Source organism: Leuciscus leuciscus, assembly GCF_965113295.1.
Source record: "Leuciscus leuciscus genome assembly, chromosome: 25".
NCBI lineage: Eukaryota > Metazoa > Chordata > Actinopteri > Cypriniformes > Leuciscidae > Leuciscus > Leuciscus leuciscus.
This window is the reverse complement of record NC_138724.1, coordinates 17,893,112-17,910,224: the sequence shown is the minus strand read 5'-3', so window position 1 is coordinate 17,910,224 and position 17,113 is coordinate 17,893,112. Positions and strand designations below refer to the sequence as shown.

The following is a 17,113-nucleotide window of genomic DNA, read 5'->3' as shown; positions in this document are numbered from 1 at the left end:
GACGTGAGACACTAAACTAGATTTTTACAACTCTTGCGACTTTTAGTCAGTTCTGAATCATCATAATGAAATCATAATGGCCAGCAATGCTTTTAGCTTATGTGTTGTATCTATATCACTGTAGCTTGCTTATATCAGTATCTGTACAAATATCTGTAGCAAAATTGCACATTATATGAGTATTAATAGCAGATGTAAAATAATTATTTTTGTCATAAAAAATATTTTTATTATTGATATTTATTGATACATCAACTCATTAATAAAAATGTATTTATGGACATACTACATATATTTACTTGAGAAGAAAATGGGGATTAGATATTTTTTCTGACTTTATTGACATTGTTTTCTTTTCTTGCTTTATGAAACAAATGCTAAAAGGGTCAGAAAAATAAACATGATTCAAAATATATTAGTCATTATTTCACAAAATGTTGAAAAATAATTCAAATGATTAAGAATATTATACTAAATATTGCTTAACATGCTTCCTAATAATAATCTAAATCACTTAAATAAAGAATTTACAAATAAAAAGATTATTTAATTGAAAAAAAAACATTATTATTAAGTATCTTACAGACTACTTTAGGTTACACAAGTGGAAAGCCATTTTTAAGGGTCAGATCTGGTAGAAACTATAGTGAAAACTGCACATTCTGACAGCGAGTAAAGAACTCTCATAATACTGTTTTTCAGTATTAAGTTCTCCATATAATAAAATTCATGATGTGCATTTGTGATATGACTGTAATAAGAAGAAGGTTGTTTAAGATTCATCTGCAATATGATTATACCATGGCCAGAGGTGCTGGAAGAATAATGAGTTATGACTTTTCATTTCTCAAGTCTCATACATGTTTCTTTCAATAACATGGATTATATTGAGAGTCTTTGTGCATTCACACACTGTACGTATGGGGTGTGTGTATGTGAGTATTTGTAGGCATGGGGGCAAGGCATTTTTATGCCTACTTAAACTAACAGGATTACATCAAACGCTATATGACCAGGACACGACTTCGCAGCGAAGAGCCTCGGGCAAACACGCACAGTCGTGCCACTCCATAAGTCCTCATCCTCCCCCAATACATTACAAAAGATGCCATATGGACAACAAAGACCAAAGAACGTCAGTGTAACTCACATGCAAAATTTCGAAAAATTTATTCTCTTATTGATTGATTGACTTGAACACTGAACACGAAAAATTCAAAATTCGGACTAGGAGTCGAATGCCATGTTCAGTCAACGGCGTCAGTCGCCTCATGCTTCCTTGGGTTTCGTTCATGTCACGACTCACGAGTCTCTCTCAGGTGAAGTCTGAAAGGTGAGGGATTCGGGGTGACTGTCATCTCTGTGTACTCAGAGACCCAGATGGATTAGAGCCAAGAGGATGTAAGAGATCTGCTGAAATGCCACGGCCCTGATGATATTTCCGACACTCCGGGAACTCAGAAGAGTATACTGTAGTTATCACCTCGCGCCTGTCTGTCCAGTCCTACTCGAGATGTCAATAATCCTGACAAAAGAACCGCAGAGAGGAAGACGGACAGTGATATTGTGCTCTGACTGCGGCACTAATAAGGTAGAGAAATGCTTGAAGAATTCGAAATGGGAATCGTAAGCATTTCTGGTTCCTTAACGCTTCCATCAGTGATTCTTTTAGTACTTTGGAAACATTCAGAAATAAATGCATTTCTTATTGCATTAAGAAATATTGCATTATTGCATCTTATTGCATTTACCTGCCAAATGAGATCATTTCAGATTTTAACAGAAATAAATCTAATGAAATTACTGCAAAAGTTACATTTATACAGGGTGTTTATATGGGTGCAAATCAAATGCAATTCAATAACTGGTACTAACTAGGGTTGGATGAAATATTGAATATTTGCAATATATATTTGTTATGCTTTTGCTGGCAGAATTACATGCAAGAAAATAGTGCTATTTATTTCTATGTATTGTTTTGTTATAATGGTGCATTTAAACAAAACCAGATTAAGTATATATATTTTTTCTTTTGTTTATTTAGTGATATTTAGAGGAAAATTCATTTTTTCATTCATTTTTTAATTAGATGTTTTTATGTATTTTACTTTGATCATTTTTGAATCATCAACCATGGCAGGTTGAAATAATGGTCCCTCTTATTCAGTGTTATTTTAGTATTATTTACATAAATTTTTGTATTTACCTTAATTTTTGTATTATTTGTATTAATATTTCGAATTATTATGAATTTCATATAAATTGTATGCTGTTTTAGTAATTTTGTCATTTTCATTGTTCTTTTGTCTTTTATTATTATTTAATACATTTATTTAATTATTTTTATTTGAGTAATTTTAGATTTTCTTTTAAGTTTTTTGCATCCAGATTTACTTTATTTCAATTACTGAATACTATTTAATAGTTCAAGTTTACAATAACAACACTGCTTTGATTATAAAACACAAATAAAAAGTAATACCTTTACAGAAATATGATATTTACAAGATATTTAAAAAAAACTATAAAAATATATACTCAATATGACAAATTTTTTATAGCTGTAATCGCCCATTTCCTGGTCCTAACTAAACACTATTAAATAAAAATACTAAAAAAATATATATTTTTATACACATTTCTTCAGTGAAGGATTAAGTGAAAAGTATTTCAACCCCGGTAAGAATTTTGGATATTTGCTCTTGTCCTGGTGAGAAATTATGCTTGTCTTGACATTTATTTGCCCATTCATCCTGTTGCTTTAAATAGATAAATCCATGTAAATTTATGTAAATTATGATAATATAAACTTCACGTCACTAAGAATAAATTATGTCTCCTCAATCAGCATCTATTTCAGTGTATTCCCTCAGTGCTACCTACAGGGAAGTAACAGATTGGTCTGTTTGCTGAACGCCCCGCCCCCCTTCAGCCACTCCGCATTCTGATTCGTCAGCCTGTTTATCTCCACCAGCTCAGTGTGGGAGTCCTGCTTTAATTAGACAACTGGGGAAAAGAGCTGTGAACGTGGCCGGCGCAGGCCGGACTCTTGGCAGAGCGCCGGCAGGAAACTGAATGGTCTCGCACTCAGCCAGTGAGTCACGTGGGACGTCTCTCGCTCCGTTACAAGAGGCCTTGGAGTGTTTGCTGAGCGGTCCTCTAAGACCGTAGCCTTCGATATAGTCATGAAACACGCAAAGGAGGTGAGAACAGACACACAGCGTAATTGGCAGGATGCATTGGTGTAATTACTTGATTGATAGTGGTTCAGAAAAATGGACAAGCATCTTAAGAACTCATATCAGGCTTACTTACTAAACACATGGAGAGACTTTAGCGTTCTTCAAGATCGTTTCTATTAATTGCCTCATTAATTTTCATTCTAAGAATATCCTAATTATAAAGGGTGATAAAATATTACACTCTGGATGGACATTTTAATGAAAGTAAGCACTCTGATAAGTGGACTCGCATGGAATTAGTAGATTAGCTTGGCTTCTGTCTGAATATGCTAATAACTGTCACCAGCTCTTGCCAAGAGATGATACAGTGTGCAATATTGCGAAGGCTTTGCTAAAATTTCCCCAAAACAGCTCATCAGCTTCAGTTATTCTGAAAGAAAACAGTTTGAGTCTGAAAAATTGAGATGCTCTGGCAAAGTACATCTAGGACTCTATAGTAGGAGTATTTCTCTCCTCTTATTTCAAAATCTTGACGAATCAAAGCTTAAGGCAAATTAAGCTGAAGTTCAGAGAGCTAGAAAAGACTAAAAACTGAAGCACGGATGTATACGAAGGTACTTTCCTCATTTCAACTTAAATTGTGGTTTCTTTTTCACACAAAGCTGTCATAAGGCTTCAGAAGATTTGGGATATAGTGCACAGGCCATAAGGACCACTTTTATGAAACCTTTATGGTGGTTTTTAGCAGGTTTTGGAGCCCCCCCAACTGTTATATTGCAAAGTGCAGTTCAAAATTTCTCCTTTTCTACAGAAGAAGAAAAAAAACCCCATGAGGATGAGTAAATTCATTTTAATTTGGCCTACAATACATACGTGAACATTTCACTTTGCCAAAGTCCAGAATAGATTTCGGGCAACCTTCAGTACATTTCTGATGAACTTGGTCTTAAAAATGAAGGGTGTAAATGTGCGCACCTGCTGCTGCTCCTCTCTGAATGACAAGCGTAGCCTCTGTTCCCACTGGACAGTCCTTGAGCAGCTGCACCACCTGTGTGTGGTTGAGTCCCTGGAGACCCTTCTGATTAATCTCCACCATCAAGTCTCCTTCACATAACCCTGGACAACCCTGCGGCTCCAGAACCTGATCACAACATAAGGAAACAGTTATGACACATAAACCTGCATATGAGCATTACGACAGGGCATATAACCATTTAATATCCTTTAATACAGCTCGCAAATGCATTTTCTCTTTTCGCATTTTGGTTTGAAGTTACACCATTACCCTCACCCCATTATTGAGATCAGTGCCCTCACCCCATACTTAACATTGTACAACAGGAGCCTATTTATTTATGTATTTTCCAATACACCAATATATAAAATATATATATATATATATATATATATATATATATATATATATATATATATATATATATATAATATATATGTGTGTGTGTGTGTGTTTGTTCATCTATTTTCTAAAAAAAACTATAAATAAATATAAATAAATGTATACATTTAATAATATTTTCCATTGGTTTATATATATATATAAACATATATGTGTTTGTTTATTTATTTCTCTACAATAATACATATATTTGTTTATATTTCTTATTTTATATATACTGTATATATATATATATATATACACAAACATATATTCAGATAAATAATATAATTATATTATATTTAATAATTAGTTGTGTATATTTTTTTCCATTGGTGTAGTGGCCAAAAGAGATGTCCGTAGGGAATATTCGTTTTTATGACCCTACAAGTTCGATTAAATGAGCAAAATATGAGCAAAATATAAAACAAACACTAAACTTGGTTAAGGTATTTACTGTATCTGACAAAATTATTTGGCAAAAAAGGCAAGCTACAGGTTTTATTTTACTATGCAAAAAAAAAAAAAAAAACAGAAAAACAAACAGCATACATTGACTATAACATGATCAGCTCTTAATATTTCATTGGTTCTCTCTTGTTTTTGCATAATTTCTTGGAATGACAGCCTGGCCAAACATCATGTCTACAAAAATTTGTCATGTTTCATTGCATTAAAATTAAAATATAAAATTGTATTCTATTTTGAGACCACTGCACTAAAATTTTTGTTAATTGATATCAGCGCACCTGTTTGACTCTCTGCCCTGTGGGACTGTCCGCTATGGTGAACCCGAAACCCTCTGCGCCTTTGGTTATAGTAAGACTCAAAAGCTCAGGGATCACTTGAGCCCCAGTAGTTGCTCCCGAGGATGACGCCATGGAGACGCTGTCATCAGGTGGGGGTCCCGGTGTGGTCAGGGATGGAGGCTGCGAGCCGTCCAGGTGGGTGTCTCCAGGGTGGGGATGCGGGGGAAGGCCCTCGCCGTGCTCAGGTACTAAGCGGCCAGTCAAAGACATGTACTCCATGTAATTTTCATAGCTGTTCCTTCCATTGAGCAGCAACGGGTGATCCACTAGGCCCAAAGGGGGCATGGAAGAGCTAGCAGAGGGGTCCTCTGGGTCGTAAGGGAGGGGGTATCCCCGACACAGCACCAGGGTAACGCTCTGGCCAATGGGGACTGACTGGAAGAGCTTCACCACATCAGCATGGGTAGTGCCCAAGACACAGATGTCATTGATGTAGACGATCACATCACCTGATGAAGAAATGACGAAAATATGAGAGTTCTAAACACGCATATTTAAACAAAATATGAAGCGCCATATTCCCAAGAGCATTATGTCATCGCTGTCACATCTACCACTTGCTCAGAGTGCGTATGTACATAAATTAGCTTCATCATAAGGCTCTTACAAAACATAATTATGCTGCCTTCTGAGCGGGTGTTCACACTGAAAGGTTTACAATGAAAAAGCAACTGCAAGTCATTCATTTTCAATGAAACCAGTTTAATTCTGGTGGCATGACCAACCAGTGTTTTATAATGAAGTAGAGAAGACTGCAAATGAGCAATGGGATGACAACCAATGAGAGAGAGTGATACAGTTACAGGATACAGTTGTCGAGCAAGTGCACCCTGTTCCCAACAGGCCGAATTAAAATGAATCGACACTGTAAAAAAGCAATCCTAGAATGCACTGTGAATCAGTGAAAAAAAAAGAAAGAAATATATTTAATTTCATTCAATACTGTAAAGTATGACATTCTTATTCAGTATTTGTGTATTGTATGTAGTTGTGCTTATTAGCATATCACGCTGTTAGCTTAGCAACATGCTAACATAAAATTCCATTGAAATCAACTGTAAGTCAAGTCTCCGGCGTATTTCACACGAGTGACGTGCAAAGATGATCTCTTTAGCCTCATTTACATCAAGAACAATAACTATACAGACAACTATAGCAATAACTATATCAGCGCCCAGCCGCCCACCTCAACACACGATAACTTTGTTTATTCTAAACGCTCGCTGAAGTTTTGTCGTATGCTGTTTTAAATGCTCAATCTCTTTAAAGTCGAGGAGATTCTGATTGGCTGCAAATGTTTTTATTGTTTCTCAGCTGGGAAAAAATCATTCTGAAAGCGATTCCAACGACATTGTTTCTCTTTGTCGTTACCTTTATAGCTGTGGTGTGGACTCACTATTCTCAAAGAATTAGAATGATTATTAAAACCTTACATTTCAAGTTATCGTTATAGTTAGTGTGAACGGGCCTTTAAGGTGCAGTCACATTTATAGGGAGGGCTTTATTGTCCCAATAAGGCGGGATCCATTTAAAAAATGTAATAAATATAATCATTTACACTCTGTTATTATTATTATACCGTTTAATGTATGACAACACTGAGGTGCAAATAGTATCTGCCACTATTTATAAGTATAAATATCATCTAACTACTATTTACACGCGCAAATAGCCGCCGTCTAATAAAATAGCCGTTGTTTGACCCACTTGTTTACTAAATCCCATCACTTTGGATTAAAGTGATCTCCACGTACACACACAGAAAGTCAGTTGCATAAGTGCAGACAGTTGTAGATACTGGCTGGCCAATAATGAGACGTCTCTGTAATAAAGGCAACCTGGGGCCTGTTGAAACTGCACAAGCCAACTGTGTATGTTTGTACAGAATAGAGTAGGACTTCTATAAAAGGACCCCGTTCCCCCATCAAAAGCGAATGAAACACACAAGATCCCACCAAAGCCCAAATTGCAATGTTAGCTGGAGGCATACGCAAATAAAGCCACTGCCAGCATCATTATCAGTGAGGGCCTTGGGAAGTGATGTCATCTTCACAGCTCACAGTTGTGATACACTTCTAAAGTTAAAACATGATCAAGGAAACGAAACAAGCCATCCAGAAAGGTAGAATCGCAGCGAGGACACAGGATTTCCTTACTAGGTTAAGAGTTCCTCTAAGAGAACAGAGAACTTACGAAAAAGCAGCAAATAAGCCTACGGTGTCCGCCTGTGATGACTCACTCAAATACGCTCTTTCATCAGAGAAAAACACAATGCGACAACCGTGACCTTGCGCTAGCTCTGTGCAAGCTATTAGAGACTGTTGTCAAGCGGTGGCTACAGAGATAATGATGTTTCCTAGTCCATGCACTGAAGGTTTTCTCCTGAGATGTGAGGTCGCTGCTCAGCCCTGCTTATATATATCGATAAGTGTCAGCATATTAAAAGGGGGCATATTGTAATTCTAAACAGTCCACTGAAGCAGGGAAATTAAGCTTGCTGGCATTGTTTGTCTTTCTTAGCAACAGTAACTATGGTTTGGGTGACTGACAGTCATTGGTAATAAAACTGAAAGGTGTCACTGAATTGATCTGAATAGGCAGATTAACATTTTCCCTTGTGTAGGCAGCCTGCATCTTTCATAAAGAAGTCAATCCCAGAATGCACTGCGACAGGGGAGTAACATCATCCAAGATGGTGGACAAAACAAGAGAAATGTTGATAAATCACATAAATAAATAAATAAATAAATATAAATTTTTTATATATATATGCAAATATATATTTTCATCAGCCATTTCAGTCTTCAGTGTCTCATGATCCTTCAGAAATCATTGTAATATGATGATTTATTATCAAACTTGGTTGTACCGCTTAATATTTGTTTACAACCTGTGATATTTTTTTCAGGATTCTTTGATAGATAAAAAGTTAAAAAGAAAAGCATTTATTTAAAATTGAAACCTTTTGTAACAATATACACATTTTTCTTTCTTTCTTTTTTTGAAAGAAATACTTTTATTCAACAAGGATGTGTTAAATTGATAAAAAGTGACAGTAAAAAATAAATGTATATTGTTAAAATATCAGTCAGCACGACATTGATAACATTGAAATTAAATCAGCATTAGAATGATTTCTGAAAGATCATGTGACACTGAAGACTGGAGTAATGAAACTGAAAATAAGTTACATTCTATATTAAAATAGAGAACCAATATTTTAAATTGTAATATTTCACAATATTACAGTTTTTCTCTATTTTTGATCAAATAAATACAGGCTTTGTGAGCATAAGAGACTTTTTTTCAAAAACATTAAAAATAATAATGTTTCCAAACTTTTGACCAGTACTGTACATATTTTCATAGTTCTGCTGTTTTCTCATAGATTTAGAGTGATTATTAAAACCTTTATTCAATAACAATCTTTATTGTTATAGTTATTGTCCTTTTATCGAGCGGGCCTTAAAGGTACAGTCACATTTACCGATATTGAGCGAATATTCGCAGGTAAATTTAATTATTATATTGTATTTTTAACAGTTATTATCTTAATAAATAAATTACAAATATTATTTACTTATATACTATAAAGACATTCAATACTAGCCTGGGACAACCCAGACAACTTCCGGCAAATTTTGATTTGATCTGCAAGTAGTCTAGCAAAGAGCTCATTCAAGGCCATTTCTAATCCGTCGAAATCGCGGCACCAATCAGAAACGTTGAGGCGGGCTTTACACGATGACGATCGCTCTGATTGGTTTTAGGTCTATCCAATTGCGCCCAGAGGCATTTGAGCGACGTCCTTTGGTGAAGCGCACCAACTTTTAAATGCATTATTATATTAAAATTGCAAACACATGAGGACAGTCTCCATGAAAGACCCACTGGAAGATGAACGTACATTTCTCTCCGAAACGGTAGGAAATTAAATTAGATTTAATAGAGGATTTTAACTGTGACAAGATGATTGACAGGGCAGTTTACGTGACAGGATGCACGCGACAGATCCGTCCGATAAAGATGACGAAGTAGTGTGTCCCAAAGCTTGCCTACTTTTTTGCTACACATTCAAAAGTAAATACCTTTTCTTCACAAAAAGAGTACATACTTTTATGGCGTAGTGTAACGAATTGGGACGCAGCATATGGCTTTACACGATGACGATCGCTCTGATTGGTTTTAGGTCTATCCAATTGCGCCCAGAGGCATTTGAGCGACGTCCGTTGGTGACGCCCCTTTGGAAATTAGTTATTAATGAAGCTTTGCCAGACCCACACCATTCTAACTCAGTTACTACTGAGAATGGTCTGTTTTAACCAGGCTAATTCAATACCTATATAATAGAAATATTATTAATAATATCAAAGTTTCATAGATTCATAACCCAATTCACCCTTCTGCTAGAATATAGCAAACTTTTAAAGTCTAACACGAAAGTTTAACACTAAGAGGCCCTGACTTCCTTGTCCTTCTCACCTGTGTCCATCTTGCCATCTTGGGCAGCAGGTCCTTCAGGTATAACGCTCTTGACCTGTAGAAACTCATCCGGCTCGTCCCCACCAATGATGGTGAAGCCGAATCCCATGTTACTCTTCTGCAGCACCGTGGTGAGGAACGTCCCTTTGAGTTGCGTGGCGTCCCTCGTGAATGGAGGCTTTTCTGAGAAGACAAACACACATAAACACTCAGAGGAATGCACTGCACACTGCACAACCACCTCTACTGCATGGTCTTTGGTGCTTCGGCATCTAAGCTAAAGTGACATGAAAGTAGGGCACACCTGAGCAACCCAAAACCGAGGAACACCAACAAACCAATTGGGTGAAGATGGCATATATGGGCCACAGAGAAAAGAAGTACCTCTATATATCGTGGGCAATGGCAGCGCCGATAGACCTTGACTTTGCATTTGATGTTGCTGTTGGATCCTTCGTTTGGCCTCTAGGACTGGGTTCTCAAACTGTGTCCTTCTGTTAATGTGGCTGCGGGGCAGAACGAGCAGATATTTAAATCACGCTGGGACCCTCCCTCCCCCGGCGAACTTATTGAAGAGAATGACGCGGATGATTCGGGGTCGGATTCTGCAAATACTTGGTGCTTGATAAAAGAAATTTGATCAACTTACTCAACATAGTAACTGCCATAAATAGGGTCGTCTATTTTCTCCCAGCCATATGGAAGTTCTGTAGAAAGAAAAAAATAAGATGGTCGGCACCTCGTTGCAAACGTTGTTTATCCCCGCTGCATGTTAACCCGTATTTAATGTAGTCTGGGTTGTTTTGTCTGTTTCCTTGCATAGTTCTGTTTATGTTTTTTGAGGATTTTATATATAAATCGATCAATCACATCGAATATATATATATATATATATATATATATATGCGTGTCTGTGTACAGTATCTGTGTGTGTATATATATATATATATATATATATATATATATATATATATATATATATATATATATATATATATATATATATACACACACACACACACACACATAATATTATATATTAACAAACATTTATGTTAGATGCGATTAATCTAGATTAATCGATTTGCCGGTATTAATATATGTGTATATATATTGTTCTAAAACGAGTAAAATTCACTTTTTTGTAATTGGAATAAAGCTGAAATAAAGTAAAACAAATATTACATTAAATAAAATTCTTAACATTTTAAGTTTAAGTTCTACGATTATTCAAATTAATCTGAAAACAATGACAAAAATACATAAAATGAAACAAAAAATAAAAGCTACATCAAAATTTTTTTTTTCATTTTATTTAATATTTATATTTTTTATTCTGATAATCTTTTATTAAATTTTTTATTTAACCTGTGAACATTTTTTATTATTCCAAGCACGTGGAATTAGCATTGTTTATGAAATGAGTTATATAAATGAGTTTTCCTTGCCTTGACTTGATGCCGCATTATTTAATCAGGCTTCAAGTTCAGTATTACCATTCACTTTCATATTCATAAATAATTACAACAACATTGAAAGGTGAGCCTGAGTGTATAAAACCTTCAGATGCAAGAAGCTTAAAATGAGCTATTTAATGCATGGCACGAAGCATGCGTGTCATGAAAACATTTCTCACAGTTTTCATTATAGTGAATCTCAGTCCAGTAAATCAATAACCCCAGGGATGCCTGCAGCGTATGATAATACACGACACAAATCAGTCTAGACGTCTTTTAAAAACACACATTCCCTGCACACGCCAAAATTTCGATTGCGTATCCTCAACAATCCAGCCGGCCGTTCACGCTGGCAGTCAGTGTGTAAAACAAAGCTTAATTAGGACACACAGCGGTAAGTGAGGGGAGGTCTGGCAGCCCGAAGGTTAGAGCCAACATACTTTCATGCAATTCAATCCGCCCGAGAGACACAAAACAAATTAAAGAGCTGGCGAGATCACCATGACAACAAAGGGCTGTCATCATATGCAGCGTTCAGGATGCTTTTCCCTGTCTGTTTTGTTTTTCAGCCAAATTTGACATTATTGAAACATCAAGAAAAAATGGGGTACATGCACAAACTCACACAGTAATTATCACAAACATCGCCGGTGGGACATGCTGCAGTCTTTGCCGGCGTTCTTCGGAAACACGCACGCATACGTACATGCAGATGAAGTCATGCATGTGTGAATAAACAGTGTGCAGCAAACATGCAAATAAAGCTCATGTACATAAACGCCAGGCTAACATAACTCATATCTCTTCAGACATCCCCCTTCTCCAGTAATTAACCTCACACATGCCATTTCTACAGACATGCCCCCCAGTTTTCCACATTATGTGTTCTTCGGACAGGAATTATCTCTCAAAACGTATAATTTGTTGATAGGAGGTGTGTAATGACTTTCCTAAAAATTTGATCTATGATCTGGCAGATGATAAGAAAAGCTATATATATATATATAATAAAAAAAACAATAGGCCTATTATAAACACCAGTAAGCATCCACCTAGCAACGACCCAGAACACCCTAGCAACCACCAAACAATGTTCGACAAACTACCTAGAAACCACTCTAAACACCTAGTAACCTTCTAGCAACATTCATAGAGACCTGAAATACAAATATTTAGAATACCCTTGAAACTACTTAGCAACTACCTAGCAACCACTCTGAACACATAGCATCTACTCCCTACACCCTAGCAACCAGCAAACAATGCTTGAGGAAGTAACCTTTCAGAACAGCCTAGAAACCATCGAACAATGCCCTGGCAACCGCTCAGTACACCTTGGCATCACAGCAGTAAGATTTAATCGATAAACAAAAAAAATGTACAAAATCCTAATAAAGCCATGCTGTTTTCAGATAGTCATTAGTTGAGTGAATGGATGCTGAGCTGAACAGAACGCTGGGTTGGAGGAGGTGGGAGAGGAGCAGGTGTGACGACCGACGAGGTTCTCGCACCTCCCTAGGAGGGTTAGAGCAATCAAATCCATCCTACACACACACACACACACACACACACACACATCAACCGGCTACACCGCATCCGCTAATGCTAGCTTGACCCTCTGTCTCGCAAACAGAAACCAGTCTCATATTCAGGGTTTACATTAAGAACAGCGGACGAGACTCTTATATGTGTCACATACGCAGCTTTAACTGAGAGAGAAAGACGAGTAACACACCAGATGGCGACACTTTCTTAATAGAAAAAAGTGAGAAGTGTGACATAACCTTGGCTGGATTTACTGGAGCTTTCTTTTAAAGATTATAGCTTGGTTTGGAGCCAAATGAATCAAAATGTATCCAAGCAGAGTTTTATTCACTATGTTAAATATTTAATCTAATTTATAATAGGTCATGTTTATCACTTCTCTTTATAACACCTATATATGTAACTTATACGGAGGTGCAAAACAACATATTTTCAGTGTTTTTAATAAATAATAAATCATATAAAATATAACAATCTACAAAATGTTAACTACTCAACGTTCCCGCATGAGCAAACATTATTGCAGATTAAAAATGTAAACATCGAAATTATTTATAAGTACAATGAATATGGAAAACGGGATATGATGCCGTGCTCTTAGGCTTCTGTTTTTAATAAATAATGAATTCTAAACAACAAATAATATTCAAAATGTTTAAGTAGGTAATATATTCAAACGTATAAAAAACTAATTAAAAAAAGCAGTACATTTAACATCTGTCAAGCATTACTGAAGATAATATTTGCTGAATTTATAAACACTTTTAATTTATAATGGGGGCTCGCAGTATTGTGGGAGCATTAAGTAGGTAATGTATTTAACGTTAATACATACGTTAAATGTATTAATTTAACGTCCCCCCTTATTATTAAGTTAATAATAATTATTAAACAAATAATTAATGTTAATTTATTGACGTATCAAATAATACCTTCTTTAATGCTTAATAGATCATTAATGTACCACTTTCAGACAAAATCCAACATATTTTTTAGAGAAAACTGTATGTTTTTTTTATGCAGGACCATTATGGGCCCTCCATGTTTATAAGACAATGATCTAACCCAGACCACCTTAAATATATTTTCTCAAGCCTCCTTAAATCAATGGTCCTCCATTGGCAGTTTCCATGGCAACTATGGGAGAAGTCTCTTTTTCAGGCTCTTTCATTCACTGAGTGGCTTATGTATATTTGAGTGCATTGAATGCACAAGTGTAAATATGAGCGGATGCGTCTTTAAATGTCCTGTGAAATTTGTGCTATCAAAACCAACCAGCAGGGCTCATTAACTAGCAAGCAGACAGCAGGGAACATTTTGGAGCGTTAGAACAATGGAAAAATTATTCCATTGTTGCTAAATTAAGCAGACACGCCTCTGAAATTACACAAAGATGTTTAAGAGTTTGTGACTAACATTGATTTTGACACAAACAGCTCATCTTTTATCTAGCCTTTGATGGGAATTTATGATGAATCTGTGCGGCCCCATGAGGATCATAATCTAACAGACATCTGAGTTCAATTCTGAATAATGTACATGTCTGAACTTTGAAGTGAGATGTGGATCAAATTTGCAATACACAAAGTGATTTTTACGCAGCAGATAGTATTGAACACAATGGAAATCAATCATGATTATGTGTATGAGCTTACGTTGTTGCACAGACCTGCCCAAAAAATAGATCTATGTTGTACGGAGAGGTATATTAGTAGTCATGTCACAGAAAGGCATTAAAAGGCCTGTGGAAAGAGATATTGATTTCTCTGGCCCCATTAAATTGCATTTTATTTCAACAGAAGGTTTCAAAGATGGTAGATTTGGGTACATAAAATCACCATTCATAATGAACAGATGAATGAATGAACAAAAATTAATGAACAAATGAATGAATTAATGAACAAATGAATTAACAAACAAATAAATGAATGATCGAATGAATGAATGAACAACAAATGAATTAATTAATGAACAACAAACAAACGAAGGAACGAATGAAGGCATGGATGAATGGCTTTATGAATGAATGTATGAACAAATAAACTAATAAAATGAATGGAAAGGAGGATGAATGGCTTTATAGATTAATGAAAAAAGGATCAATCCCTTTCTTATCAAACAAATGAATGAATGAACGAACAAATCAATGGGGGATAGATAATTTAAGGATGGGTGAATGAACGAACAAAAACAAAGAGGATGGATGGATGACTGAAAAAAACAATCAAACAAATGAATAACCAAACAAATTATTAAATGAGCATGAATTGTTGAAATGAATGAATTGAGGATGGATGGATGGATGGATGGATGGATGGATGGATGGATGGATGGATGGATGCATGGATGCATGGATGGATGCATGGATGGATGCATGGATGGATGGATGCATGGATGGAAGGATTAACAAACAAACAAATATAGAATTTGTATAAAAAAAAATTAATGATGAATGCTTTATAGATATAGAACTTTTGATCAAACAAACAAATAAATGAACAAGCTAACAAATGAATAGAGGAGAGATAGTTAAAGAATGGGCGAATGAACAAACAAACAAACAAACAAACAAATGAATCAATCACTGAGCAAACAAAGGAATGAATAGAGGATAGATGGCTTAGTGGATGAATGCATGAACAAACAAATGGAGAAAGGATGGATGGTTGGATGGATGGATGGATGAACAAACAAATGGAGAAAGGATGGATGGTTGGATGGATGGATGGATGAACAAACAAATGGAGAAAGGATGGATGGTTGGATGGATGGATGGATGAACAAACAAATGGAGAAAGGATGGATGGTTGGATGGATGGACAAACACACAAATTAATCAACAAAGAAGTGAATAGAGGATAAAAGGCTTAATGGATGAATGAACTAACAAACTAATGGATGGGATAAAAAAATGAACAAGCAGATGAATTAATGAATAGAGGATAAATGGCGTAATGGATGAATGAACTAACAAACGGTTGGATGGATGGATGAATAGATGGATGGATAGATGGATGAACAAATGCACAAATTAATCAACAAGCAAATTAATAAATGAATAGAGGATAATTGGCTTAATGGATGAATAAATTAAAAAAGGTTGGTTGGTTGGTTGGATGGATGGATGAATGGATGGATGGATGGATGGATGGATGGATGGATGGATGGATGGACAAACGAACAACTGATTCAGCAAGCAATCGAACGCATGAATAAATGAATGGAGGATAGATGCTTAATGGACTAATGGATAAACAAATGAATGGCTATAAAGATGGGTGGCTTTACAGAATGAACAAAATGGTTGGTTTAACGAAAAAAGAAAAAAAAAGAAAGATTAAAAGAGATAAACTGATGCATCAATGGTGAATGAACTTTCTTTTTATCCAATCCAGCCATCCATTCATAAACACAGTGAGTAAACATCATGAGGTAGCAGAGTTTGTCTTTCTGGATGTTTCATGAAACCAGAGCATGTCCTGACATCGTGAACAAACGCACAAAATGGAAATTCGTGTTACACTCTCACACGCGCATGTCTCCGGGGGAGGGGGGGGGTACAAGTAGAGGTCACGACATCAAATTTCTCCAAGCGTAAAAAGGAGAAACATACTCACACACACGTTAAAACACCAGTGCACTCACCATCTTCCTCACATTCCTCCGGGGGCTTGGCTTTCTTCGCTAGCCGAGGGTCGAGCCATGACGTCGTTTTGGTATTGTGACTGAAAAGAAAATAATTTTGTAACAATTAATAGTACATTATGATAGAGTTTAGTTACCATTATCCGAATCGGAAGCATTTTTATGTGTGTTATGTCAGCCAAATGTTGGTACAAGCCTCACTTTGAAATGTAAAACATTCTAGACTAGATATCCCAGAAGACCTCAGTCGCAGTGGTTGGGGGTTTTCCAGTTAAAACAATGACAATCAATAGTTTTAATAAGTCCCTCGTTTCTCATTAAGGACAGATGGAGGGAGGGGAACATCTTTCTCTCACTCTTAAGACCGTTCTTCCCTCTGCTACTCTGGCAGATTCAGTTTTATGGTGATCCATTCATCATCATGATGATTCATGATGGCAACTGAAGTTGTAACTGAAGATGGTAACTTAAGATTCAATGATTGGTTGCCATCATCACTAAAAATTTCATGGAAGTCCATGTGTAGCATTTTATATCTATAAAATACTGCTTTTTATGACTAATTATTGTAATATTTTGGTTTATATAAATAAAAAA

General features: G+C 35.9%; 1 protein-coding gene across 7 annotated transcripts in view; it reads right to left on the bottom strand.

Moving 5' to 3' along the window:
• Positions 1-17,113, bottom strand: part of magi2b (membrane associated guanylate kinase, WW and PDZ domain containing 2b) — a 92,873-nt gene that overhangs the window by 21,722 nt on the left and 54,038 nt on the right. For 6 of the 7 annotated variants that reach the window (XM_082159189.1, XM_082159190.1, XM_082159192.1 and 3 more), the window contains exons 6-11: positions 16,517-16,596; positions 10,519-10,576; positions 10,254-10,375; positions 9,870-10,052; positions 5,328-5,836; positions 4,158-4,323 (exon numbers count right to left, since the gene is read on the bottom strand). In XM_082159189.1, coding sequence (XP_082015315.1) covers positions 4,158-4,323; positions 5,328-5,836; positions 9,870-10,052; positions 10,254-10,375; positions 10,519-10,576; positions 16,517-16,596 — 1,118 coding nt within the window. The remainder of the gene's footprint in view (positions 1-4,157; positions 4,324-5,327; positions 5,837-9,869; positions 10,053-10,253; positions 10,376-10,518; positions 10,577-16,516; positions 16,597-17,113) is intronic. The other variant, XM_082159194.1, reaches the window with a different exon arrangement.